Source organism: Haliotis rubra, unplaced genomic scaffold, assembly GCF_003918875.1.
Source record: "Haliotis rubra isolate DU_JTF1 unplaced genomic scaffold, ASM391887v1 Scf219, whole genome shotgun sequence".
Classification (NCBI taxonomy): domain Eukaryota; kingdom Metazoa; phylum Mollusca; class Gastropoda; order Lepetellida; family Haliotidae; genus Haliotis; species Haliotis rubra.
The window spans coordinates 128,197-155,493 of record NW_025766214.1 but is presented as its reverse complement, the minus strand read 5'-3'; the positions used below and the strand labels follow the sequence as shown (position 1 = coordinate 155,493).

The 27,297-nt window shown below is 39.9% G+C and overlaps 1 protein-coding gene and 2 long non-coding RNA genes across 3 annotated transcripts; 2 read left to right on the top strand and 1 right to left on the bottom strand.

Moving 5' to 3' along the window:
• Nucleotides 1–1,647: 1,647 nt before the first annotated feature.
• Nucleotides 1,648–19,260, bottom strand: LOC124277143. Its single transcript, XM_046712798.1, has 14 exons — nucleotides 19,125–19,260; nucleotides 18,025–18,065; nucleotides 17,767–17,847; nucleotides 17,430–17,475; nucleotides 16,881–17,155; nucleotides 16,213–16,445; nucleotides 14,718–15,045; nucleotides 13,288–13,533; nucleotides 10,045–10,125; nucleotides 9,224–9,269; nucleotides 8,092–8,288; nucleotides 7,089–7,324; nucleotides 6,492–6,777; nucleotides 1,648–4,371 (listed from the first exon to the last, which is right to left on the bottom strand). The coding sequence occupies exons 1-14, from the start codon at nucleotides 19,184–19,186 to the stop codon at nucleotides 4,235–4,237; spliced, it is 2,295 nt and encodes a 764-aa protein (XP_046568754.1). The 5' UTR covers nucleotides 19,187–19,260; the 3' UTR covers nucleotides 1,648–4,234.
• Nucleotides 5,063–5,595, top strand: LOC124277149. The gene is made up of 4 exons (XR_006898754.1): nucleotides 5,063–5,118; nucleotides 5,251–5,276; nucleotides 5,404–5,487; nucleotides 5,573–5,595. It is a non-coding gene; the product is annotated as an uncharacterized LOC124277149 (long non-coding RNA).
• On the top strand, nucleotides 5,686–6,017 carry LOC124277150. Its single transcript, XR_006898755.1, has 3 exons — nucleotides 5,686–5,698; nucleotides 5,784–5,909; nucleotides 5,953–6,017. It is a non-coding gene; the product is annotated as an uncharacterized LOC124277150 (long non-coding RNA).
• Nucleotides 19,261–27,297: the final 8,037 nt, after the last annotated feature.

Sequence of the window (27,297 nt, the reverse complement as noted above, 5' to 3'; positions counted from 1 at the left end):
AGTGTATAACAAATTTGGAATTATGGGTATATTGTAAGCAAAATGTTTTCAGCATTAGCTCAAAATTAAAGTCCCATGATATGTATAAAGTTCATCTTATACAGTCAAATATCCCTTTTTTATTTAGTTAGTATGCTCAATGTATCTTAGTTATTTAAACATTCAGATTTTTCTGTCATTGTAATCAGTTGCCAGGAAGCAGTATTTTAGTCAGTATTAGCCTTTTTTGAAGTTACTAACTCGCATAATTTCCCACATATACTGGTATATATGTATCTTATCATTTACACTTCCATTGAGATTATCCTGGATATAAAACCATAAGCTCACTTAGTAATGGTGGGACAGCAGTATAATGTATCAAAGATAGAAATATATATGTTTGGATAATGTCAACATTTTGTATCCAAGGCAGCCAGCTTTTTATAAAAAAAGGCATCATTGGCCATGTTATACTCATGGGATTTCATCTTGCAGGGCATATGTAGACATAATCAATGGTCAAGAAATACTATTGTCTTGACGACAGATTTCCATAGTCATCATTCAGTTGTTATACTTTCACTCAGATTGAAGAAATGCACCATGTAGAATCATGTTTTGGTAGAGTAGTGTTCATCGACCAAATTCTACAATGTGTTTGTTAATTTCGACTTTGTATGTACGTGTGTGCGTGTGCAAGTTATTGGTACAGGATATTGTGCCATGTGTTAATATTGGAGTGTTGATACAAATTTCAGCAATTTGTATGTTTGGGATGGGACACAGTTTGAACATTTCTCTTTCTTGGGTGAAATTGTCATTTGTGATGTACTGATGACAATAAATTATATTGAAGTATGATGGTATTTGTTGATTTTGTGAGAATAGACCATGTCATGTTTGAACTCCTAATTTTGTTTTTTCAAACAACTTCACTTTAAGAATACTAACAAGTTGTTTTCTTTAATTAATGTCACTTCTCGCAAAACGTGAAATGCAGCCTGCTACACAAAGGTCTGTAAAAGTGGAGCTGTGATATGGCAGAGTGGTTTGTGTGTTTGCTCACTACACAGCTTGTCCAGGTTTGATTCTTAAGTCACTGTGGCTCTCCTCTTTTGATATAGCTGCTATTGTTGGGGTTGAAGCACTTGCTGTGACTATTGTCCTACGATATAGCTGCTAGATTTGGGGTTGAACCACCTTGTGTGACTATTGTCCTACGATATAGCTGCTGTACTAGGGGATGATGTGAAATGGGGTTTAACGTCGCACTAAAGAATATTTCGCTCATATGACGACGTGCAAAGCATGTATATATGTGGCTGCTTGTACTAGCCCAGACTTAAGCTGGTTTTATAGTGCTAGCTCACCGAGAAACCATGCTGCAGTTAAGCCTGAATACCCCACTCAGACACATTATACTGACTCCAAGCCAACCAGTCCTTGTTGTACCCATTGATGCCGAGCGCCAGGCAGGAACCAACAAGTACCTTATTTTAACATCTTGTGGTATCACGTGTCCGGGGATCAAAACCACATCCTTCCTCTCTCGGGGCAGACGCTCTAACCACTGCACCACGGAGGCGATCCTGTAGTAGGGGATGAACTGAATCTGCCTTAATGGAGGTAAAGATCGGAAAGCCTTCAATGAAAACAAGAACAACATTAACAAAATATGCTTTATTCTGCAAACCATTTTGTACATGAACAGAATGTTTATGAGCATGACAGGTATTCTCCAGTACACCATTACAGATGAAATTAATACCAATCAATTGTGTTATCAATCCATTCACACCAGCATGTTTGTCTGTTCATACACCACAAGACCCTATCATATGGGAGCAAAGGTGATTACTTCCTGATTATTAGTCAATGCATGGAGAAGTGACAGACTCAGGATGCCAGTGCCAGCCTCGGCTATAACTGTGCTGCAGTTGTCATTTAATCACAGTTCCGGCACTATCTACCCCTTCTTAACATCAGAACCTCATCCAATTATGGTTCAATTATGGTGCAGGTTGCATTGTTATACATTGTTATACATATTGTTGGTAATCGAGGACACCAATATCCTAACTGTCAAAGATGCTGCAGTTTGCTAAGCAGATCAGAAAACCAATCATGACGGTTTCAAATCCAGTGTTCATTCAAGCGTTTCTAGAAAGTGAGCCCATGGCCCACCAGCCCTCAGTTATGTGGGTATTTTCAAAAATATTGTGGGTCATGTCAAATTGCTGTTACATTTTAGTCATACACTACTAGTATGAGTTCACTTCCTTTTATAAACTTTCAATCCAGGCGAGGTCAACAAGAGAAACCAAAGATATATTTGAGTTTTGCTTGAGTTGTTAAGTGAAAACAAACTTGTGATGTGTTTCAGATATACATTTAAGGATGCGCCGACACGACCTGCACGTACCTGTACAGTGCCCCATCTTAAATATTAGTTGGCGAATGGCACAAGGGACATGGCCTAGAATGAACACTGCAAATCCCAATTTGGTTGTATTGTTTCTAGGTTCATCAGCTTCATACTTCTACTCATGGCTTGGTGACTGTCTCAGATGGCAACCATCTCAAGCCTGCATCCCACATCCCACCACCATCTCAAGCCTGCATCCCACATCCCACAACCATCTCAAGCCTGCATCCCACATCCCACAACCATCTCAAGCCTGCATCACTTTGAGTTTTCCTCCCAAATCAAGCAGACCCACCTTAATATGATGAAAAACTGTTCCAAGTGGCATTGGGGCAGTGGGGTAGCCTGGTGGTTAAAGCATTCAGTTGTCACGCCAAAGACCCAGGTTTGATTCCCCACATGGCTTGCAATGTGTGAAGTCCATTTCTGGTGTCCCCTGCCGTGATATTACTTGAATAATTGCTTAAAGTGGCATAAAACCATACTCACTCAAGCCAAGGGGCATTAAACATGACATCACAGTTTCTCTCTCATTATTTCAAAAGTAATCATTTGAAATGGCTATGTGCAGTACTGATTACCTCCCTTGCCATCAGTCTTTGAAATTAGCCTGACTGTCAGTCTGAATGCCTGGAAAGTACTTGGTCAAGATAGACACTTCAACTATACGGTTAGGATAGTGCTTGGGCCAGCCTTCCGTTCAGCAATACTGTTTGGATAGCTCTTGATCAATATAGGCTGGTCAAAATGCTGTTTTGGCTGTGCTTTGTCCAGACAGACTGTTCAACAATACTGCTTGGCTGGCTTGATGTCAGCAGAGATTGTTAAAAATACTGTTTGGTCCCAGATCCTGTCTCAATTCAGAAGTCTTTACCACAATACTGCATTGATAGTGCTTAGTCCAAACAGACTGATCAATATACTACTGTCATGGGCGGATCCAGGAATTTCGGGGTGTGGGGTGTGTGTGTTTCAGTGGGGTTTCGAACCCCCTGAACCCCCCATTGGCTCCGCAAACGCAAAAAGTCTTCAATGTGGTCTTAAGTCATTTCAGGGGGGGTGGGGGTGTTTTTTTTTGTCGAACCCCCTGACCCTCCCCTCTGGATCCGCCAATGACTGATATAGTTCTTGGTCCAGATAGACTGTTGACCAATACTGCTTGGTTACTGCCTGGTTGTGGCACACTGTTCCACAGTGTAGAGAGTGTATTCCAAATTGCACTGATATTGTCCAATGTACATACCTTAGCTGTATCTGTGTAAAGGGACACCTTGCATACCAGGCCACAAAACACTACATCAATTCATGTCTGTGTTATCTTGTAAGTGCTTGTTTTATTTGGAACTAATTCAATATTTATGAGCAAGAAATCATTTTGAATTTATCAATATATATATATAGATCTTACAAAAGAGTATCAACAATTTATCAACTATATGAAAACCTCACTAGAAAGGGTTGACAGAGATCACAGTGAGTTACATTATATAAATACTTACATGGAATGACATTTTGCCTTTAATAAAACCATACAAGTGATTTTGCCCACATCTAGCTCGAAAATGCATATAAGCTAATTCCAAGGGCAAAATGTTCATCATAGATCATGTCAGGCTACCTTGAATGTCCTGATCTCCAAGGTTTTATGTCCGGGACATATTGTAGATTGAAGGTATTATTGACATTGTTCTATATGAACACCTGTAGACAATATCAACTTGACTTAACGTGGTGACGTTTTGGATGTAAAGTATACATCCTTAGTGAGCATTGACATAACACAGGGAACTGCCTTCTTTCTATTCATATTGCCTTTTGCCCGTGACATCATACTTGACACTCCCCACTGACTCGTGTGAGAAGGCTCATAAGTGGTACATCAGCAATACCTTCCTTCTGTAGAACCGATGTCAGGTGCTGTATCATCCAAGCTCCATCTGTTTGGTTTCGCCATGCATAGTACCCTGAAGAAGAGAAATAAATACCATTTATTTTTATCATATTTTGTTTATCAGTTTTCTGGCTATTTTGAGTGAATATTATGGTGTGCCACATTTCCACTACACCGTCTCTTGGAAATATGCAAAGTGTGGTACGGTTTTTGTAGGTCTGGGGTTATCAAGGTCCAAGCAGGTACATTGATATAGAAGTGTGGGGTTATCTAGGTACAAGCTGGTACATTGATCTGTAGGTCTGTGGTTTATCTTGGTGTGTGGTCCTGTGCGTAGAGCTCAGGTCACAATCAGTTGAAGCTAAGCAACATTGGTCGCGGACAGTCCTCGGATGGGTGACAGTGTTTGGCAGCTTGACTCCTGAAAGTTTCTAGGACTTCAGTCCTGCCCCACAACGAAGCACTTGTGACGCATGTAGTCAGAGTGGTCTCACCTTAGGCAAGTGACTTTGTTCAAACTTGCCTCTGTCCACCCAGCAGTAAAATTGGGTACCTGGTATGATACGATGGTAGTCTGAATTTGAACCTTGAGCACCTGACAGGCGACCGGTTGTATTCTCCACAGGGAGTGTACTGTACTCGTTGACCTGGGATATATGTCAGCGCTTTGAGCATGTAATGTGCATGGATAAACGCGCAAAATAAATGGACTATTATTATTATTATTATTATTTAGGTCCAAGCTGGTACATTGATCTGTAGGTCTGTGGTCATCAAGGTCCCAGCTGGTACATTGATCTTGAAGTGTGGGGTTATCTAGGTCCAAGCTGGTACACTGATCTGTAGGTCTGTGGTTATCTAGGTCGAAGCAGGTACATGTACATTGATATAGAGGTCTGTGGTTTTCAAGGTCCAAGCTGGTACACTGATCTGTCGGTCTGGGGTTATCTAGGTCCAAGCTGGTACATTGATCTAGAGGTCTGTGGTTATCAAGGTCCCAGGTGGTACATTGATCTAGAGGTCTGTGGTTATCATTGTCCCAGCTGGTACATTGATCTAGTAGTGTTAGGGTCATCAAGGTTCCAGCTGGTACACTGATCTGTAGGTCTGGGGTTATCTAGGTCCAAGCTGGTACATTGATCTAGAGGTCTGTGGTTATCAAGGTCCCAGGTGGTACATTGATCTAGAGGTCTGTGGTTATCATTGTCCCAGCTGGTACATTGATCTAGTAGTGTTAGGGTCATCAAGGTTCCAGCTGGTACACTGATCTGTAGGTCTGGGGTTATCTAGGTCCAAGATGGTACATTGATCTAGAGGTCTGTGGTTATCAAGGTCCCAGGTGGTACATTGATCTAGAGGTCTGTGGTTATCAAGGTCCCAGGTGGTACATTGATCTAGAAGTCTGTGGTTATCAAGGTCCCAGGTGGTACATTGATCTAGAAGTGTTAGGATCATCAAGGTCCAAGCTGGTACACTGATCTGTAGGTCTGGGGTTATCTAGGTCCAAGCTGGTACATTGATCTAGAGGTCTGTGGTTATCAAGGTCCCAGGTGGTACATTGATCTAGAAGTCTGTGGTTATCAAGGTCCCAGGTGGTACATTGATCTAGAAGTGTTAGGATCATCAAGGTCCAAGCTGGTACACTGATCTGTAGGTCTGGGGTTATCTAGGTCCAAGCTGGTACATTGATCTAGAGGTCTGTGGTTATCAAGGTCCCAGGTGGTACATTGATCTAGAGGTCTGTGGTTATCATTGTCCCAGCTGGTACATTGATCTAGTAGTGTTAGGGTCATAAAGGTTCCAGTTGGTACACTGATCTGTCGGTCTGGGGTTATCTAGGTACAAGCTTGTACATTGATCTAGAGGTCCATGGTTATCAAGGTCCCAGGTGGTACATTGATCTAGAGGTCTGTGATTATCATTGTCCCAGCTGGTACATTGATCTATGAGTCTGGTGTTATAAAGGTCCAAGCTGGTACATTTATCTAGAGGTCTGTGATTATCAAGGTTCCAGCTGGTACATTGATCTAGAGGTCTAGAGTCACTAGCTTGCAAAATCAGATCAGTTACCAGAAAATAATATTGATCATATGATCAGCATTATGCTAGTTCTTATCTGTGGATTGTCTTATCATGATCTGTTTAAGTTAATCCTTATAGATGGATGAAGCTGCTGAGTCTACCAGATCTTACCTGGTGGGGAGGCATACATAAGGAGGAAGTCCTTGTAGATGGGTGATGGAGAGATGGTGTAGACATATTGAGGAGCTGTTTGTCTTGATTCGCCTCTATGTTTGGACTGGGCCAGCCCTTCCCCTTCTTCTGACTTTCCTTCATCAATATGTAAAGTCTCCAGCTGTTCCTCGGGACGTGCATCACTTGTGTCTATACCTGAACCAGCACCTAGAGTCTTTACTGGAACCTTTGGCCTCAGAACAGTAACATCCATCCCATCATCTAAGTCTCGACCCCTGCATGCCTGAAAAAGATTAAGGTCTGATCATCAACATAATGTGCTGTTTGTTCGATTGAAGCTGCAACAGTATGGTATTGCACAACTATGTTAATCCCTGTTTTGTGAAAAATATGGTTATTTAAACAGCACCTTACTTTAAAGCCCTGCTATTATTTCATGATCATGATACCAGCAATATTATTACCCCTACTGTCATAGAGTAGGCATTAACTCATTAGCTACAACCTCCAGATCTACACTGAAAATAGGCAAACAACATTCTGACCAAACTGGTTGTGAATCCATGTCAAGGACAATGTCCCAGTGTTCAGCACCTGTATGAAGAAGAGTCTTGGTTTGTCTTCAAGTTCGGGGCAGCAATCGTCGGTGAAGATGCCAAGGAGGAAACTTGTGGGGACTATCGTTCCGTCCACGCCATAGAGGAGGTCGTGTCGCAGCAAAGCATCACATGGTGGACTTGTGGGCGGAAACGTTTCATTATCACCATGCGACAGGATAGCACAGGCAAAGCAGTCTGCCTGGGTGTGGTCGTATTCGTTGTTGCTGGCGACTGGAGAGGAGATTTAAGAATGCTAAAAAAGTCCAGCAGTTGTACAAATGATTTCAGGACATTGCACGTCTCCAGTATCCAAAGCATTTTCTTAAAGTCAACCAAAATGAGGATTGTTTGGTCAGTATGTCTGCTGAATATCCATGTTAACGTGACCAACACAAACTGATCTTGCAACCCCAAGCACATGTGACTACTCGGGAATGGTTAATTTTCGTTGTTGATGAATGAGAATGTGAAGTTTAATGTACCAATACTCACCGAGGAGAAAAGATTGACATACTCAAGCAATCCCTATCTCTTAGCTATAGCTCATGAGCAGAATTGACTGAACTCGACCTTTAAGAATCCACTCATATATTACAGGGATGGGAGATCAGACATTTCTGATGTCTTGAAGTTTTTTAAGCCTTCTCTTATGCTTGTCATATTTTTAGATGGCCCTCCCCACCTCCCTATGCACTCTTTTCTAAACCCTCACAGATTAACTATAGGAATATGAAAAAATAATTATTCTTGACTTCCTTTAAGAAATAAATATACTGTGTGTTCGTAAAAAGACTCTTATGAACCATTCAAGATCATGGGGAGAGACGATCTGTTGATCAAGTGATATTACTTATTTTGTAGTTCACAGAGTAACTCATGTATAATTTATGAAGAATAAGCAAATATACAGCACGAACTCACCTTTCTGGAGAAGGAGAACCATTTGGTCTCCAGTTTGGTTGTCGCGACGCATGATGTCGAATCCCAGGCTTTCGAACATCTTCTGAAGGTTTTCAGCATCCTTGGTCGATCCATTTCTTTTCCAAACTTAGTTTTGGGGTCAAACACCTCATTATTGATAATGACTGCAAGTCCCCTTTTGGCGTAGGTGAAGTCATATCTGTTGTTATCGCTCTCGGGTGAAGCCGTCTCTTTTCTTACAAGCTTCTTGGCTCGTGTGTGCGGTTTAAATGTTCTGCAGAACAAATGTTACTACATATTTATGACTTATTTAAAGCACGACTTTGCTGAAGTCTGTGCACAGAGGACTATTTATTTGTATTGGGCCTTGAATATTGTTTGAAACATGGTTCACAGAAATATGTAACGCTGAGGTTATAGAACTCAAGAACAAGTATCAACTGGTCCACTGAATTGTGTAATATTAAACTTGTAGTACTTAAAACAAGTATCAACTGGTCCACTGAATTGTGTAATATTAAACTTGTAGTACTTAAAACAAGTATCAACTGGTCCACTGAATTGTGTAATATTAAACTTGTAGTACTTAAGACAAGTATCAACTGGTCCACTGAATTGTGTAATATTAAACTTGTAATACTTAAAACAAGTATCAACTGGTCCACTAAATTGTGTAATATTAAACGTGTAGTACTTAAAACAAGTATCAACTGGTCCACTGAATTGTGTAATATTAAACTTGTAGAACTTAAAACAAGTATCAACTGGTCCACTGAATTGTGTAATATTAAACTTGTAGTACTTAAAACAAGTATCAACTGGTCCAATGAGTTATGTAATATCAAAGTTATATAATTCAAAACATATATCCACTTGAATTGTGTAATATTCATATTCAAGTTGTAGAACTTAAAACAACTATAAACTGGTCCACTGAATTACGTAACATTACAATTATAAAAGTGAAAACAAGTATCAACTGGTCCCCTGAATTGTGTAACATAATATGACAGGGTAGGGTCATACAAGTAATAGACACATTAGGGGATGGTCATCATAAAATCTGAACACAAGTGCATCCTAAATACCCTGTAACAGAGGACCGTCTCTTACAGGTTACAGGGCTATATAAATGTACGTAACTGTGTAAATGACACCTGACGTAAAGGTTACAGAATTATGTAAACGTATATAGATACATTAACTTACTCTTTAACTTTGTCGTAATACTTTTCAAACGATGGTACACCACGGGCTGAAACAGCAAGGAACACATATTTTGTAATACGAATTTTTTGGGCATAACTATTTTACTATGCTTCATGGCAGTGGTTATCAAGCAATATTCCAGTAAATCCATACCATACGTTGTTATGTAAATATATCAGTATTATGAACCTACGGTAGTATTAACCTAAAGTGCATCTGCCCAGTGAGGATATGTATCAGACAAAAAGAAAATATATTCAGTACAAGGCAACTGGCCCTAAATAAATATAAAGAAACTTTACCTACACAAGTATATATATATATTTAAAACATATATCACCATTTCGTATTTTGTAACACTGTACAAATTACATACTGATATAAAGAACCGTTTGTAAATTCTGATTTCCTCAAGTTTATAAAATCGTGATATATTATTGGTTAAATTATGCAGCTACTCAAGAATGAATATTTTACTGGGTATAGGCCTCCCCAACAAACAATCACCATACTGTAATTACGAGCGCACAGAGTATGATGCATTCCCATACATCTAGTTAACAATCTGTCATCGATCGTCGATCTGTAGGGCGGTGGGGTAGCTATAGCTTCATGAGTAAAGCGTTCGCCTGTCCCGTCGATGGCGGGGTTCTATTCCCGACATGGATACAATATATGGAGCCTAGCTGTGGTGTGATAAAAGCAGCGTTAAAATAAAACTCCCTCACTGAGTAATTAGTCTCGGTAAGCCACGCCATTCCCCTACCCTCACTCACAATAGAAATCACGTGGTTACACCTTTCTCAATTGCAAATTCTTACCGTCTTTTGAGTCGGCGAGCGAAACCCATTTATCTAGAGCCTCGACTTTCGACCCCTCTGGAGCCTCGTCTCTTGAATCCGCTGTCCAAAGGAAACAGTTTTCACTTACAACTCTCAACTTAGGTGGTGTTAGGAGCACAAGGCAACAGTCATGTCGCTGTACAATAACGTGCTTACACCCTATATACATTAGCACACCCTTGAACAGACCAAGATACAGCGTCCAAGGGAACACGATTACAGTAGATAAAGCGTTGTTTATACATTTTGAGTCATCTGTTCTTACCGGAATATATTTTTTCTACAAACATCTGGTAGCTAAACACAACCAATAAGGACTGTTATGGGATAATTACATTTGTCTTAGGTTAACCAAATTCAAATGCTCCAATACACTGTAAGATTTAGTTTCATTAACGCAAGTATCCAACTTGTGTCGTAAGCAACACTCACCAGGCGAGTCCATACCGGCCTACCACCGAATGTTGTAACTTGATATCGGACTTCTGAAACAAATGTATACTTTGTACAGACCACATACATGACTAGACACACGGCAAGTAAAGCATTATTATTGGCTTAAATACATGACATTACATGCACAGTGCTTACCTACCTTTACAATGATGTGCAGTTCATGCACCAACCGGCCCGTCCTTGAATCTGTTGACTGATTATTGTTGGACGACTAAACGCTTCCGCTTTGCCCAGTACAAACGAAAGGCCTGTCAACCGGATTTATGAAGTGGTGATATAAAACGTTTGACACCTACATACAAGACACCGTATCAGTGTTTCAAAATTGTCATACATTCCCAAGAAAGGCATGGTGCTCGTACCATAACTTCGAGTCTAGACATGGTTACATGTACATGTATATCTGTCTCGTCATAGTGAATGAAAACTAGGTCACACATGCCTGTAAATAGTGCTGACTGTCAAACCTTCCTCGTACACCACGTCATTGATATCTTATATCAGTGTTGTGTCGTTTTAGAGCGTTAAATGACTATTAATAGATATCAACAAACTAGTCGACTAAATAACACTGAGTGACTCACATACTTGGTAATGCGTCTAAACTGACACGGATATCCTACAAGCTCCGGGCATATGTCGAATGTCACCCTAGATATACAAGTATTCTCACCTTTTCTTTTTAGGAACCTGAGATTGTCTTCACCTGGTAATTCTGTAACGAAAAGGGTAGCCAATTGGTAATTCCGTTAAATAGTCCGAGTGGAAAGTTCGAGTTCGAGTTCGATTCCCTACAGCTGATGCCTATTGTGTCTGTGTGTGCGTGCGTGCGCGGTCGTGTTTGTGTCCTGCTTCAATATGATATTTGCCAAATAAGGTGTATTGTGCAATTCTCACAAAATCAACCTAACACATAGCAACGTTAGTACGGAAGTATCATCTATATTCTGTCATTGTAAACTCTAGTTTCCTTTGAGCTCACGTGATCGACTTAACTTGAGATAAAGATCGACTTGTAGTTAACTTACTTAACTGTGAGGGGTACATACTATCGACATGTACTCACAGCAGCTTGTATACAAAAATACTGTACCAGATTTACATGGCTTGTATCCAAGATTTGTCACCCTATAGCCTTGCACATTGACGACATTCGCTACTTTGCGTCGACGTATACAAATATAACTGCAGTAGTGCAGCTGATAAAGACCCTGTCAATCAAACGCCGGTAAATGACTGCACCCATTACTTTGACCTTAGTTTTCTATACCGGATAACGCAGTGGACAAAACACGGTCTCATCGGGCGATACCAAAAGACGGCAGTGTATGGCTGTGTCAGTTGTGTATGGCTTTTATTTGTTTGTTTGTTGTTTAACGACGCACTCTAAGGGCTTTCAAAAGAGTGACGTTAAATCATAGCCCGGAAATGGGCGTAAGGGTGCCTGCAGTGGGGTAGGCAGCGCTTGGAAACAACGTTCGATTGCTACCTACCTCTTAACACAGCTAACAACTCTTGTCCCGAGCTACTAAGGTGAACATTTGTTTAATTAAACTGATAGGCTGTTTGACAGGAATATTGTCAAATGATGCACCAGAGTGACTACTGCATAAGATATAGCTGGAACCCGTTAAAAGTCTCCTAAACAAAGGAGACTGGCGGGTGATTTGCTTTATTCATGTCAACATATCCCAATTGCGAGGGTCATGATGTCGTCACTTGATTGTTAGGACCAGATTTATATATCATAATAAGCAAAGTTTGATTCCGCGAAGAAACAAATCCGATCATATCATATTATCCAAACTAATTAGTGATTTCCTTCTATCAAGTGCAAGAACCTCTACACATCTCCGAATACAGTCCCCATGTTGTGCATGCATGACGGGGGCTGTGTTGAAACGATCAACATATCCCTCTTGTCACACGGTTTTGTGGACAGTTTGTTGTTACTCGGAATCCTGATGCATAAACAAGAACCAATCGTGTTTTCCTCGTCTTTTTCATTGCTAGGTCAGGCGGGTAAATCAGGGTAAGATTGGAATTTGAACATGACCAGATGATCAATTCATACTCATGCCCCACTTCACAGATTGGTATTGACTGTCAGTAAAAACCATGAAAGACAGCGCAGAACACAATGTCTGGTAATCAAATTTAATCATTCAATTTCACAGCAGGGTGACATAAATTGCTTTTTTTTTAAAAAGTCCCCAACTGGATAAAAAAGGACATAAAAAGGTAAACATTTAATATACTACCACAGCACAATGCTCCAGTAACAGAACATTGTTTCAATGTTTTAATTTGACACATACAAGAAAACATTAATAAGCAACTTCTCCATCTGGATGAATTAATTGCATGTAATTTATGTAGACTGTAATTGTTTTACATTTTAGTAATGTGATGAGGGAACATCAAACAATCCTTATTCCACCAGGAAATGTCAAAAGTATAAAAATATCACAAAAGAATGAAAAAATGAGGACTATTGTTTGACTTTCTGACACCATGGGGTTGGAAAGTTAAGTCTGAACGTATTGATATATCACATTCCGGATCAGTTGTATAACAATCATATCATAATGGGTACAGAGGCATGACGGAGTACTTTTCGCTCAGTTATGCTGAAACTTTTTAACCTTCTAACATGCTTGATAACGTCGTTAGCATCTTCCCCGAAACGTCGCATTCAATCCATAAAAATCGTTCCTGTTCACCATACAGCTTCTAAATGACTCTCAAAGAAGACATTGCGCACCTACTTTAATGGGGGTGAACGTTTGCCTCTAAAGTAAACATCCTTAGTGAGCATTGACATAATACAAGGAACTGCCTTCTTTTTATCAAAGGGTTCATCAGCATGGGATTCGCACCTCGTCACTCCCTGGCTGACTGTTAGAAGCAGCGTCATGAGTGGTACCTCAGCGACACCTTCCTCTCTCAGCACAGATGTCAGGCTCTGGACCATCCATGCCCCGGAGTGTATGTTCCGCCATGCAAAGCACCCTGCAAAAGTGTAATTGTCAGTTTGTTAATTGCGTTCTTGACCAGTCGTGGTAGGCATGTTAGAGGATACGTCCAAACTTAACGCATCAGTGACCAAAATATAGTCCTGTGCAATTCCCTATTTGGACTTGTGCTGTGTGTTACGAGTTTTATGTTTCTAGTTCAGAAGGTTAAATAAGCGGGTAGGATGTTTTCCTCAAGATCCGATCCCAAGACTCCTTCAAGAACGATTTGACAATCCTCAATACGCTCCACAAAGACAATAGGAGTAAATCCCATCACAGAGATCCCTGTTCCAGGCCAGGCGTTTCTCAGTTATAAATGGGGCGGTGGAGTGGCCCAGTGGTTAAAGCGTTCGCTCCTCACGCCGAAGACCCAGATTCTATTCCCCACATGAGTACAATGTGTGAAGCCCATTTCTGGTGTCCCCAACAGTGATATTTCAAGAATATTGCTAAAAGCGGTTCAAACTAAACTCACTCAGTTATAAGAGGTATTGTGGATGTAACTGATATCCCGTTCGAGCCACTGTATTTCAGAGTTCTAGTAATTTTCCTGATTTTGTTGCAAAACTACCAGATCTTGACTTAATTTCTAAACCAATTTGTTTAGCACATCACACTATTGGGAGAGTGACAGTACTTTCTGCAGCGTGTCATCTTCATAAATGACATAAATGGACCGATGGTCTGATCCAAGCTCACTAGATGCATCACTGTGAAAGTAGTAGAACTTCAAACATCCTTAGATTATTGTACAGAGATAGAGAGAAATGTCGGCCATGTAATGCAATCGCATACATTATAGAGACGACAGAGGCTGTTTTGTAAAATTTAGACTTGCTCAAGGATCTCAGAAGATGTCTGCTCGTGTGCCCTAACAAGGCGGATGACTCTTCAAACGGTCAGTTGAAGCCATACAAATATATATGGGTGAAAAGTGTGTTACACCAGTATATGGATTTTTGGAAAATATATAAATATTTCAGATTTTTAAACAATGCTATATAGTGCTCATTCTTGATGCCCCCGCCAAGGTATGTCAAGGATATTACTTACGTTGGTGCCTGTAGACCAGTGTTCGTGAGATAGAAGCCTCCACTTCTGATATAAATCAGCTTTACCCATTCTAACTTGGATGTAAGGGGAATGCGAAGGATAAATGACCTACTGCCAAGGACCTACCCGGAGGAGAAGCATACATAAGGAGGAAGTCCTTGTAGATGGGTGCTGGAGAGATGGTTGTGAGGTATTGAGATTGAGGAACCGTTCGTCCAGAGTGTCCTTTATCTTCACCATGGACCTCGTCTCCCTTTTCCTCAAAATGTACTTTTTCTTCCTCAAGTGCGGACATTTGGGCTTGTCTTGGCTGTAGACCCGTCTCTCCAACCTGAAGAGTATCTTCCGGAACAGCATCGCTTGGGATTTCATGTGAACTAGCAAGTTCTGATTGATTCTTTCGCTGGAGAACCGTTATATCTGTTCCATCATCTAAGGCCCTTCCCCGACATGCCTGAAAACGATGAGTTTGTTTTAGGACATATTTGACTGCACCAGAGATGAACGTTTACTTACTTTGACCAGTTTCTTACCTTTATTGCATGCTACTCTGAAGACGGGGATGTGCAACTACTCTGAAGACGGGGATATGGCAGTCCCATCTAGAATCATGCCATATATAATAGAATTGTTACAGAAACAAATATTTACATACAAACAACAGAGACTGTAGCTATAAGTACATTAGCTTAAGGGGGCGGTGGGGTAGCCTAGTGGTTTAAAGCGTTCCCTACATGGATACAATGTGTAAAGCCCATTTAAAGTGTCCCCCGCCGTGATATTGCTGGAATATTGCTAAAAGCGGCGTAAAACTAAACTCACTCACATTAGCTTAAGGTCCACTCCTAAGAGAGTTGGCTAGACATAAATTCGACAAAGGTATAGCAAGGGATGATAAAATGTATTTCTTCTTGTGTATTGCAAAGGGGTGGCATACAACTCTATACCCCCTTATCTGTGTACACGTTAGCGTCAACCATTTGATACTGGAATAGGTTGGGGTGGGTGAATTGGGATGATTTCGAAAAATAATGGTTCCTTAAAAAATAAAGTGATTGTTTCTAAACATGCTTGGGTTGATTAAACATCGCGGAGAAATCGTTTCATTGTTTATTAAGTTGTTTGCTGCTGTAATGAAGACATGGTACTGCGTTGCCGTGTGTTGATACCTGGCATAAGCATTTCCTTGTCCACAAGTTGCGGTTCTACATCCGCCGACTTGACGTCCATTCACTTAACATCAGAGACATGTCCTTGTTAGGCAAACCCCTCTCTCAGTAATACCAACTTCAATCTTGTTGTATAAACAATAACACAGTTAAATTCTTTGTTCTGCATCTGAACTAAGAGGACTCTTCAAATAATGGACATCGCTGATTTTACAACAGTATGGACGAAAACCAATAGATGAAACTTAAGGAGACAAAACCCAAATTTCACAATTTCTACTAAAAGCAGGGTTGATTAGATCATAAGCACAGCATAGAGAGGAATGTGTTCATTAATATCAATCAAAAAGGTAATGTCAACATATTTAATAAGCTTAAAGCATACACTGAAAACGAGCGTGTCTGACCAAATTGCGTGTCGGTTTTATAAGAATCATTCCACTGTTCAGCACCTGTATGAAGAAGAGCCTTGGCTTCCCTTCAAGTTCTGGACAGCACTCGTCGTTGAAGATGCTGAGGAGAAATCGTGTTGGGACTATCATGCCGTCCACGCCGTAGACGAAGTCGTGTCGCAGCATAGCATCATTTGTTTTTTGGGGCGGAAAGTCGGTATTATCACCATGGGACAGGATAGCGCATGCAAAGCAGTCTGCCGGGGCGTGGTCGTATTCCTTGTTGCTGGCGACTGAAGGTGATTGGTGAAGGCTATGATCAGTATAATCTAATTATTGGGATAGTTTATTTATCAAAACCTTTGCAACAGATTATTTTTTTTTACGGATTTTAGGTGAAATGTAAAGTTCCGTTGATCGAAAGACAACTAAAATTCAATGTTTTTTATTTTGTTTTCAAAAAAATATTCAGTAGGTAATAGAAAAGACAATGTCATAAAGAAACCTTTACAAAACTTATGGATGCCAAGAATATATAAAAATACAGCAGAAATGGTGCTTCCCTTTTCAAGGAGTACAATGTATGCATATTACGAAAGAATTAAGAAAAGAGTGGACCAAACAACTAGGAACTACTATTGGCAATTATTGCTAGTGCATACAGTTCCTATTTACTATACATTATCCCAAATGAATATTGAGAAGAGTTTATATCTCTTAATATCTACCTTTCTGGAGAGTGTGAACCATTTCTTCTCCCTTCAGATTTTTGTGAAGAATGACCTTAAATCCCAGACGATGGAACATGCCCTTAAGATTTGAAGCATCAACGCCCGATCCCTTTCTATCTGATAACTTAGATTCAGGATCGAAATTCTCATTATTAATAATGACCGCCAGTCCTCTATTAGGGTAGCTGAAGTCGTACTCGTCGCTGTCATCCTGGGGTTTACCAGCCTTCACTTCCGGTAGTTTCTCTGCTCGTCTTCTTGGTTTAAATACCCTGTCAAAGAGACGTGATTTGTCATTTCTACAAACAGGTTTCGCTGTCTGCGCAAATAGGGGTACTTTGTATCAGCCAGCAATCGCTCGATGGCAAACAGGGATGGCTATGGATTTCATTCACTAAGAAAGAGAGTGAGTGTGTTTAGTTTTACGCCGCTTTTAATAATAATGACAGCACATTTACTACAGAGGAAATAGTGTATACTGAATGAACTACAGTTATGTGCCGACTCTTATCATGGGACGATCGTTCAATTGTTCGAGAAACTTACTGTCTAAATTTTCTCATGTATTTTGTAAAGGATGGTGCGTCTGTTTCTGAAAATGATAAAGTGTCACAGTATTAAAAAGTCATTGTACCACAGATGACAAAATGTACAGGAATGATTCGATACAACAACAACAACCAACCACAGACGAGCATTTATAAATGTAACGTAATTGTTAAGAAGAAATATTGCCTATCAAACAATATACTTACAGCTGGACTGCCGGCACAATGATGTTTGACTGTGTAAGGGTATTGTACCATGGTAACGTGTAACTTGAAACAGTGTTTACCTCACAATCACATGCCAGCACCTCCGTACCACTCGAAACAATACTAACCGTCCCTTGAGTCGGCGAGAGAAACCCATTCATCGAGAGCCTCACGAGTGGAGACCACAGGACATCCTGTTCTTGGAAACGCTGTCAAAAGGAAAGTACGCTTTCACAGTATTGTTATGTGATCTCTAAAAGACATCGGTTTCCGGAAAATTCCTGTGGTTACTGTACACTGAAAAAATGAATGAACGATACCAGACAAACTGAAAATTTCCGGGACATCAACACATAACATAGCTGTATATTTTATAACACACCCACCTGCTGATTCCATTGTCCTATCTGGTAATTGACGGATATTCCTGAAACAAATTCGTTCGTATATAAATGGATTAACTTAGTTACTCCAGTATATTTTACGTGTAGTTTCCCTTGCACTTTAGGTACGTATCTGCCACAAGTTGTTGTTATTATCTCCCTTTGCTACAAGGGGGCGCTTTCATGGTTGCCCATAGGCCGTAGTCGGATGGAAGTTATTGAAATGTTCAGCTGTTTGTACCAACGTCTTGTCTTAACTAGTAGTTCTGTACTATTTAAAATTTAATTAACTTGAACAGTCTGGAAGAGACAGGGCCTCTGAATTTTGTATATGCGCATACCTACCAAACCTGCATTCAACAGTCGATCGATCGCTTTGAATATGCTATGTGAGTCCGGCAATAGACGCACTTGTTATTACCGTGCGGTATTATTTAATAATCACACTGTATAAAGTAACTCAACAAAACAACATTCTTCAAGTACAGGGCTGATTCTCCGGGAATGCTCAGTTCACGGTCCCGGGTGGCTGGGTGTATAATACATGTCACATGATATTAACACCCGACTCTACCCTCTTTGTAAATTAATATCGCTACGGTCTGTGTTGTAACTGGCAATAAGCACATGACGACTTCCAAAAAACCGGGCAGTGGGTAATACTACAAATAGGCTGCAGAATATTAAAACGAAAAAGAAAACTATGACTACATACCAAGAGCCCATAGAAGCTGAATTGCCACTGTCTTGAAGCTATGTGTTTTCTTTGATATGTCTATGTGAGAAGGTTACTGTCCTTATCTTTTGACGCGAGACGTCCTGGCCCACTTGCACAAACGAGTGTATCTCTACAATAGTTGTAACTCTGATTGTAAGGTAATTGTAGGTCACCCGCCTCTTGCACAAAGCGATCGTAAGCCTACAAAAGTTGTAAGTTACAGTTGAAACCTACAATAGCCCACTACCTATTGTAAGTGCCTACAATCGATGGTAAAAATGGCGTCGTGTACGTACATGGCTGCCGAGGAAGTCTCAGAAAAAATGAAACGTATTTTTAGAGATAGAACATCACATTTGGAGTTATTGACGGAATGTGAACTCATTCAAGGTATAGGTTGCCTCGGCATGCCACAGTCTCACTTTTGGAGAACGTTCGGCCACACATCGAACATGGAACCAAGCGTTCACATGCTATTTCCCCTGAAACTCAGTTGCTGGTTACACTTCGTTACTTGAGTAAAGGAGTTTTTTTTAATGGAAATAGGTGATCTACATGGCGTTCGCGAGTCCTCTGTGTCTCGCTCCGTCCATCGGACAATCCGTGCCATAAACAACGTTTTGGACATCAAGTTCAATCCTGTCGCAAATAATGTTAGAATGCAAGACTTCTACAAAATAGCTGAATTCCCGCGTTATTGGGGCAATTGATGGTACACGTATTCCCATTAAACGACAACCTGCAGACGAAGAAGTGGCCTACGTTTGTCGGAAAGGCTTCCACGCTATAAATGTTCAATCCGTATGTGACGCTAACTTCAGGTTAACTTTAATTTCAGAGCAGCTTCCCTTGTATCTGTAAGGATTTCGATTTCTTGCGAAGAATAATAACTTTTTCTGACTTTTTACTCGGAGGCGACGACATTGTTATGATCAAGCGGTCGTCTGCCCTATGCAGTCAAGGGACGTAACTCTAAATTGTTGTTTATGTTGCTATGGATAATCTTATCTTCAGCAACGAAGATTACGATTGTAACTTACGATCGCAATTGTAAAATGAGATGAGTTACAACTGTGCAAGCGTTTTAAGAGTTACGATCGCGATTGTAATTTCAATTGCATATGCCTACAATTGATTGTAGCTACGATCCTTTTATGCAAATGGGCAGGAAGTGTCAGTTTGCTGAGTTCTTCATTTCCCAAAGTAACCTATTGGGGCTCCTGAACTAACCCTGATCGATTCAATCTGAAGCAGCACAGGATGTTTATTATACATGTAATTGGAAGTGGATACTGGCGAATGTCAATGGGACTGACATGACATGTTTAAATATAGGTTATAGCTCTAGAGTACTGCTATTTGTTCGCAAATACAAATACATGTGTGTGTGTGTGTGTGTGTGTGTGTGTGTGTGTGTGTGTGCAGGGGTGCGCACCCCCTTTTGTGCTGAAAGTTTGTTAAATGACCATTGACACTCGGATAAAATGAAGTGTGCACCCCTCCTTTTTCTCAATAGTGCGCACCCCCACCCCCACCCCTTTCTAAAAAGCTGTATCCGCCCCTGAGACACAATACCGTATAAACGGTGTAATTCGTACAGGACTGTCCCAGACCGAAGTGTTCGAGGCGACTGGGCCCGAGCTGTCAAAATTAACGCGAACCTCACAGATGCCTCATCAAATGTGTTTAGATCTGAGGCATAGAATTATAACTACTCACTCACCTCTTTATTGCGCGACTTTTCACAAACGTATCTGTTAAAGCGAAGCTCCTATATTGTATATGATTAAACCCAATGCGTGTTGCACTTTTTGGCTGCTTAAATTATAGTAACAAATGAGTTTGAATCCACGAATAAACATAACATGTACATCTTCCTTGATAATACTGTATCAAGCCTGTCAAAACGTAGTAATCAAAGCAAAACGAAGCCCTTTTTATCTATTCTGAAGTTGTTTCAAAATCACAAGTGTTCTGTGCGAGTTGTCCTGGGCTGTCAAAAGCACCTTAAACGTTACAAAAGTATCTTGGATTGTGTAAAGATCTATAGAATATTGTTATATCTCCCTAAATAGTAAATACCTCTTTATAGTTTCTAAAGGTGGTATATGAAGCAAACACGTTGCACAAAGTGAAGCCCTCTCTCCTATATTCTGAACTCAAAGTCACGGGCCGACTTGGTCCGGACTGTCAAGAGCAACTTGAGCATTTATCTTGAATTGTGTTTATATGGTTTAAACATATTTCTATTTCCACAAGAAGCACGGGTTTGTAAACAAGCAAAACTGATTACATCAATACCGCTCCGGTAACAATAAACGAAGAGAAGACTGAACATGTTGCCAAACTTAAATAATGTAATAACAAAGGTCAACAAAGTAAGACGTGTGAGTTAGTGGAGCCAACATGAAACAGATTTGCAGACTGGGATTAATTTTATGTTCAGCGATAACAAAAAGCATAAATATAATCTTTGAAATCTTTTGCTTTTAATGATAAACTCGTGTACAGATTGACGAGTGTCCATCTTGGTTGAGTTACTCATCGAAATACTTCCGTATTTAACTGTATTTATGTTATACTGTGTAAAAAGACACGTTTACTTTAATATCGTGATATTTTCAACATGTCAATATAAGACGTATGGCGTCTTCACAGTGATAACCACATAGAAGTCAGATGTTTCGGAAATGTGTTCAGATCACTGCAGTCTTGAAAGAGGAGACAGTGAGTAACCTGACTGAATCTATGATATTTTATGGATATAAGCTTCTTTATTCTTTCCCACACAACGTTTGGGGATCATTACAGATCCCTTCATCAGGTAATGATCCCGAATAGTTTTCATTCTGAAGTAGAAATTAATGTAATACATTCTTTATTGAGTTAACGTTAGTGAGTTCTTGGATCAAGGAGTTCGATAAGATAATTGTTCTTGGAAGACATGGGTTTGCATACCTCTGGATTCTATAGTTGATATGTTTTGTAGATATGATCGGTTTCTCAGACTATAACTACTTATCTCAGCAACTCTACCTAGTACAAGTTCAGTTAGATCAGGTGCAATACGGTTGTTCATTTATCAAAAAAAGGTTCTTTGGGCTTTTCTTACAGATGATATCCCCTTGTTTCTTTATGTGTTAACAATTACCTCAGTCTGAAGATAATTTCGAATGCTTGCAGATTTATAAATTCGGTTTCGTTTTCAAATCAAAGAACACGTTTAATTATTTATCCATAAAGGGTCCTTAGTTCGTATAGAGATAATCTTGATAGGTATCTCTCTATTAAAACTATCTACTGAGTTAAAAACTATCTACACTCGTCAGATCTTCAGGTTTTATTTACGTTTCCTGAAGAAAAGAGAACATCATTGCAGGAAGAGTGGGCGACTTCGTCGACTTATCCAGTGTGTGCCGAGTCGGTTCCGAGGAGTAATTGCTGCCAATGGTGGCCATACAAAGTACTGACTTTGACGCCATCTTGTGGACTCAAGTTAACAGAAACACAACAATTAAGGCTGATGTTGTGGTGGCGAACTCTTTGTCTATAGACGTGTGAAGTTTCACCTTTTACCATTGAAATTACATGAAATAATTGCTCGTAAACTAACGCAATAAATTCTTGTAAAAATGGCATATGTCTTTCATTATTTGAAGAGTGTATTTAGTCAAGAGTGGGATTTTTCCTGTTAAGAAATAATAAAGGCAGGTGAACAAAATATGGTAAATACATGGAAACTGTCCTTTATGTGATCGAAGTATAAGAAACGAATATCATTTTCCGTGAATATGCTATCTATGATTAAACTAGAATTAAATGTAATATACATACATTTAGAAATGATATTTGCTGAACGGAAAAGAACATTAAAAAACTATTTATTTACCCTGTCTGTGACTCTATGTAGAATGTATTTGTGAAACAAAGTTTAAAATTATGCCACTACCATATATGCACCTTTTATATGTATATTGGCTCACGGTTTCTAAGCTGAATAAAGTATTGATTAAATGAATGGTTGATCAAAGATGAATTGCTGAATTCGAAATCTTTGACAAAACTTAGGCTTTCGCTAAATATTATGAAAATACCTTCAAATGGCCCATAAGAAGAATGATCTTGTCCTTGTATGCTCTTTTGGTAACTTAGTTTGACGGAAATAATATAGTGTGAAGAATATTTAGCCATGCAACATTATATTTTGGAGTTCACTTCACAGTAATATACAAATTCTCTGACCTTCTGTGATCAAATACGGGTCACTTTCAGAGTAAGACGTACACAAGTGTTAAAAATGAATTGTTTGTATTGTAATTACCCATCAATATTCCTACCCTCCCGTGCTGGCTCACTGAGGTTGGAGATGATCTGTGAGGCCGTCCATATTTCATTGTGTATTAGGGAATGTGTTTGGATCGAAGAAATTGTGTTATAGGTGCCCATTCATCATTTAATATAGATATTACCTATAATGCACATACCTAAATAATTCATTGTGATCATTCATCGTATTTTACACTTCCTGGAAATTTTGATACGTGTTTGGTCCGACTTGTCTTAATCAGCCTAAGACCACAGCTATATCATCAAATGTAATTCCAGTGTAAAAGATCATGGTAATTAAAAGTCAATGTGAATTCTCTCTTCCTATACGTTAAACGGTCAGAATTGTTTCGAGGGAGGGCAGTGAGGAAAAGATAATTTTCACAAAAAGAGAGTTCACTTAAAATAAAAGGATTTCTGACACTGTAATATAGTAGTCATTTAACGGCATTTAGGAGCGATACACATGAAGGCGAGAATTTAAGGAACACGGCGGATTATATTCACACTCCTCCTTCAGGTTAACGGAGTGAACTCCGAAACGTGGTGTTCCTCAAATGAAGGAGTTGATCTCTATACTACCCATCAAAAGTTTAGACTCACTTAAAGCACTCACTATGGGTTATGTTATATATGTATGGTTACATCGAAGATGAATTTCTCCACTAACTTGGGGGAACCAACTGCAAACATTATGCAGATGAATTGCACGAGGATCATGCATCACATTGCTGTAAAGCATGTGCAAATATCATGCATGTGAACAGCTGCATTTTGGTGTAAAGTTTGTTACGAATTCGTCAATTTTCACCGAGTTTCATCATTTATTTAACTCATGACAATAATCTTTTCAACGCTACAGATGTGTTTTACAAGACATCAGTTCATGTGTAAACAGTGCCTTTAAACAGTATGGAAAGTTTTGCAAAATATATTTTAGAACAGTTGACGTAAGTAAATGGCTACATTTACACTAGTGAGTCTAAACTTTTGATGGGGAGTATATACATTCTTGCCTTTATGAAAAGTAGTACATTGCTATTGTGCACATGTAGTTAGAATTGATGACATATGTGACGTTTGACTTGACTTTGTATTGAACAGTGTATTAAAGGATTCTACACACGAGGATGTAACAGCAATTATAACTGTTCGTTATAAAACGTATATGGTGTCCAGAGGAAGTTGTTCCATATACCAAGGGAAACATGCGTCCTTCGAACGCAGTTCAGCGTGGATCAGTGGAAATGTCCCGTCCCTGGACAGTCTATCAGGGATGGGATACATAGCATGCTACTCATTACTATTTCGAAAGCTCACCATATGAAAGGTATTCAGTATTTTTTACATTTTTTTCTGAAACGAGCGCTTTATCTGTCCACATTCCCTTTCCGCATGGACAAAGGAATTGCTTTATGGCCGAGATGATACGTCGTTTTGTTGATGTATTCTTGTGTGAATGTGGGTCGTGTCTCATTTGGGCAAATCAGCTGGAGGGAACTGTCTTGTTGATGATTTTTATCATCGGTATATGTGCTCATTATTTCCTCTGTATAAATAGTTGCTTATTAAAAAGTTACAATATTACAACAAAAGTAGGACGTTGTGGTGTGTTGGCAGAGCTGGGCAAAATAGAAAAAACCTGCCACTTACACCAGAATGCCCATTATAAACAACAAAAATACAAGTACAATCGGACCAGCTGTGCGGTACACAGCCTTTTTATTGTCACTATACCAAACATGACACAGTACCAAAATCTCTATTTGCACGAACAAAACAACACACATTGCTAAAAAACACCGGCTTCACGTCGGTAACCATATAATATATATGTATATTTTAGACGTACATTTGAAAACGGTCGAAGGTAGCTGAAGCCCGACACGTCAAACCAGAGATAAAACCTTTTAAAGAGAAAAAGCTCTGGAACCGTGTTCCCTCAACGTATGCAGCACTACCTAATCTACTGGAGGGTTTACAGTAGCAGACACACGTAACACATTGTCACAAAATATATCAACAATTACAAGTACACAACGCAGCCAATGAAAATACGTGTATAAGTATTATAACGGCTCTGCAGCCAAACAAATTCCAAAGAGGAGTATTATACACCAAGACACCATCCGAGTTCCGAAGATGAAAAACAGTGTTCCATTGAACGGCAAGTTGTAATTGAAGGTTAGCTAGCCCAAAAGTGAGGGTGCATACATGTTCAGCCTGGATCGAGGCTTTGTCTTCCTTTCATGGGACAGTTCAATGTCTGCGTCCTCCCAGGAGCACCTTGCATCCGTTTGTCGAGACGGCGGAGGGAGGTGAGCAGCAGCAACTTCAGACCACAGGGTTCACGTGTCTGAAAGAAAAGAGTCATGGATAATCATCATAAATCAGACAAACAGACAGACAGATTTATTTCAGTATAAGGCCACTGGCCATAAATACATTTATACACACGAAGAGATATACAGCATGCTTTAAGTGTTATTTTTTGTAATAAGGCGTGTAACTTTAGACGAAAATAACACAAATTCTGCAAAGTAGTTTTCCCAGTTGATTGTAGCAGAGCTTTTAGTATGTTCATAGTTGGATTCTGTAAATAGAATGGTTTTAGATATGTCTTCCTCAGTTCACTGTAAGAGAGGCACTTTAATAGCACATGAAGCTCGTCTTCGATGATATCAATGTTATTTTTCTTGCATTTCTTGCATAATCTTTCTTCCCTCGGAATATTGTTATGTCGGCCTAGTTCGATTTCCATTTTAAAGTCGGAACATCGGAATTTAGCTAATATTGTCCGTAGTGGATCATAAATCACACATGTGTTGAGGTGTTACAGTGAGGGAGTATGCCGCTTTCAGCACCTCTCCAGCATTATTATTCCTGCTTTGTTTCCCATCATGTCATTATAAAATGAGGACATTAAAATGTTTGAATTCTTCGTAAAAATATGCCAGAAATAGGCATGATTTTTACACACATTATCTTACAGATCCTTCTGTCAGCCGAAACACGTATAATAACCCAAGTGAATTTAGCATCATTATTCTGTAATAACTGGTATTTGTTTTGAGGCAAGAACGCGGTAATCTGATCGTTGTTGCTGTAAATACTGATGAATTGGTGCGAACTGCCAATTCTCAATTCTAAGTAATTTCATTACAAATATAAGAACGTAAGGTATAAATATACAATGAACAACTCTTTGTCAGCATCTAGTATAACATCAAGACTAACTACCTTGCTACCCCCTACACCCAACCATCTCTACATGGCTGTATACTTTGGGGGGACTTCAAGGTCAACTTCCACCTCCAGGACAATGGTGTCCCGGGTTTTTAAAGTAAAGAATATTTCACGTCATTGACATAGGCGGATCCAGAGGTGTGTGTGTGTGTGTGCGTGCGCGCGCGTGTGTGTGTGCAGGGGGGCGCACCCCCTTTCGTGCTAATAGTTTGTTAAATGACCATTGAATATCGGGTAAAAATGAAGTGTGCACCCCTCCTTTTCTCAATAGTGTGCACCTTTCCCCCTTTCTCAAAAAGCTGTATCCGCCCCTGATTGATACTTACTACACAGATTATGAATTCGAAAAACATATGCTTGGTGGAGAAAAACAAGATATCGAACTGAAATATTGCAATACTTTACCAACATGTTGTCCCAATCGGTCAGTACACTGCCCTCCAAAAAAGGCCAGCCGGGATTCACTCTGTCTGGGAACTACCTACTGAAGGGGATGAAGGAATAAATGGTGGGTAAACACTAAGTTATGCCATCTCTATGACAGCGTCATGCAGGGCATGCATGAGGGGGCCCTATCTATCCTAACACCTAAAATCTACCAGTCAAGTGCAGTCAGCATTTGGCCTACTGGGGAATGCTGAGAAAGACTGGGAGCCACAGAGTGTAGCGACCCTAACTAGCTCGGCTGTTGCTGCGACACCATCCTGACGCTACCCGTCAGGCCCTAGCACCGAACCTCCTCCAAAGTACAGTCGGCGGGGACCTAAGTGGGAGCCGAGAGACTTTGGAGGCACCATTAAACAAAACTCATCCCGTCGGCGTCCTGGAGAAGCAGTGTACGGAAGTCCGTGTAGAAGGCGGACGGAGGGACGCAACGGCCAAATCCAGATTGTACGAGGGTTCCTGCACCTGAAAGAAATCAGTCACGGATAAGCATTATGAATCACAGTTCTCACTTCTGTAGTTTAGATACTGGAGTAAGTATG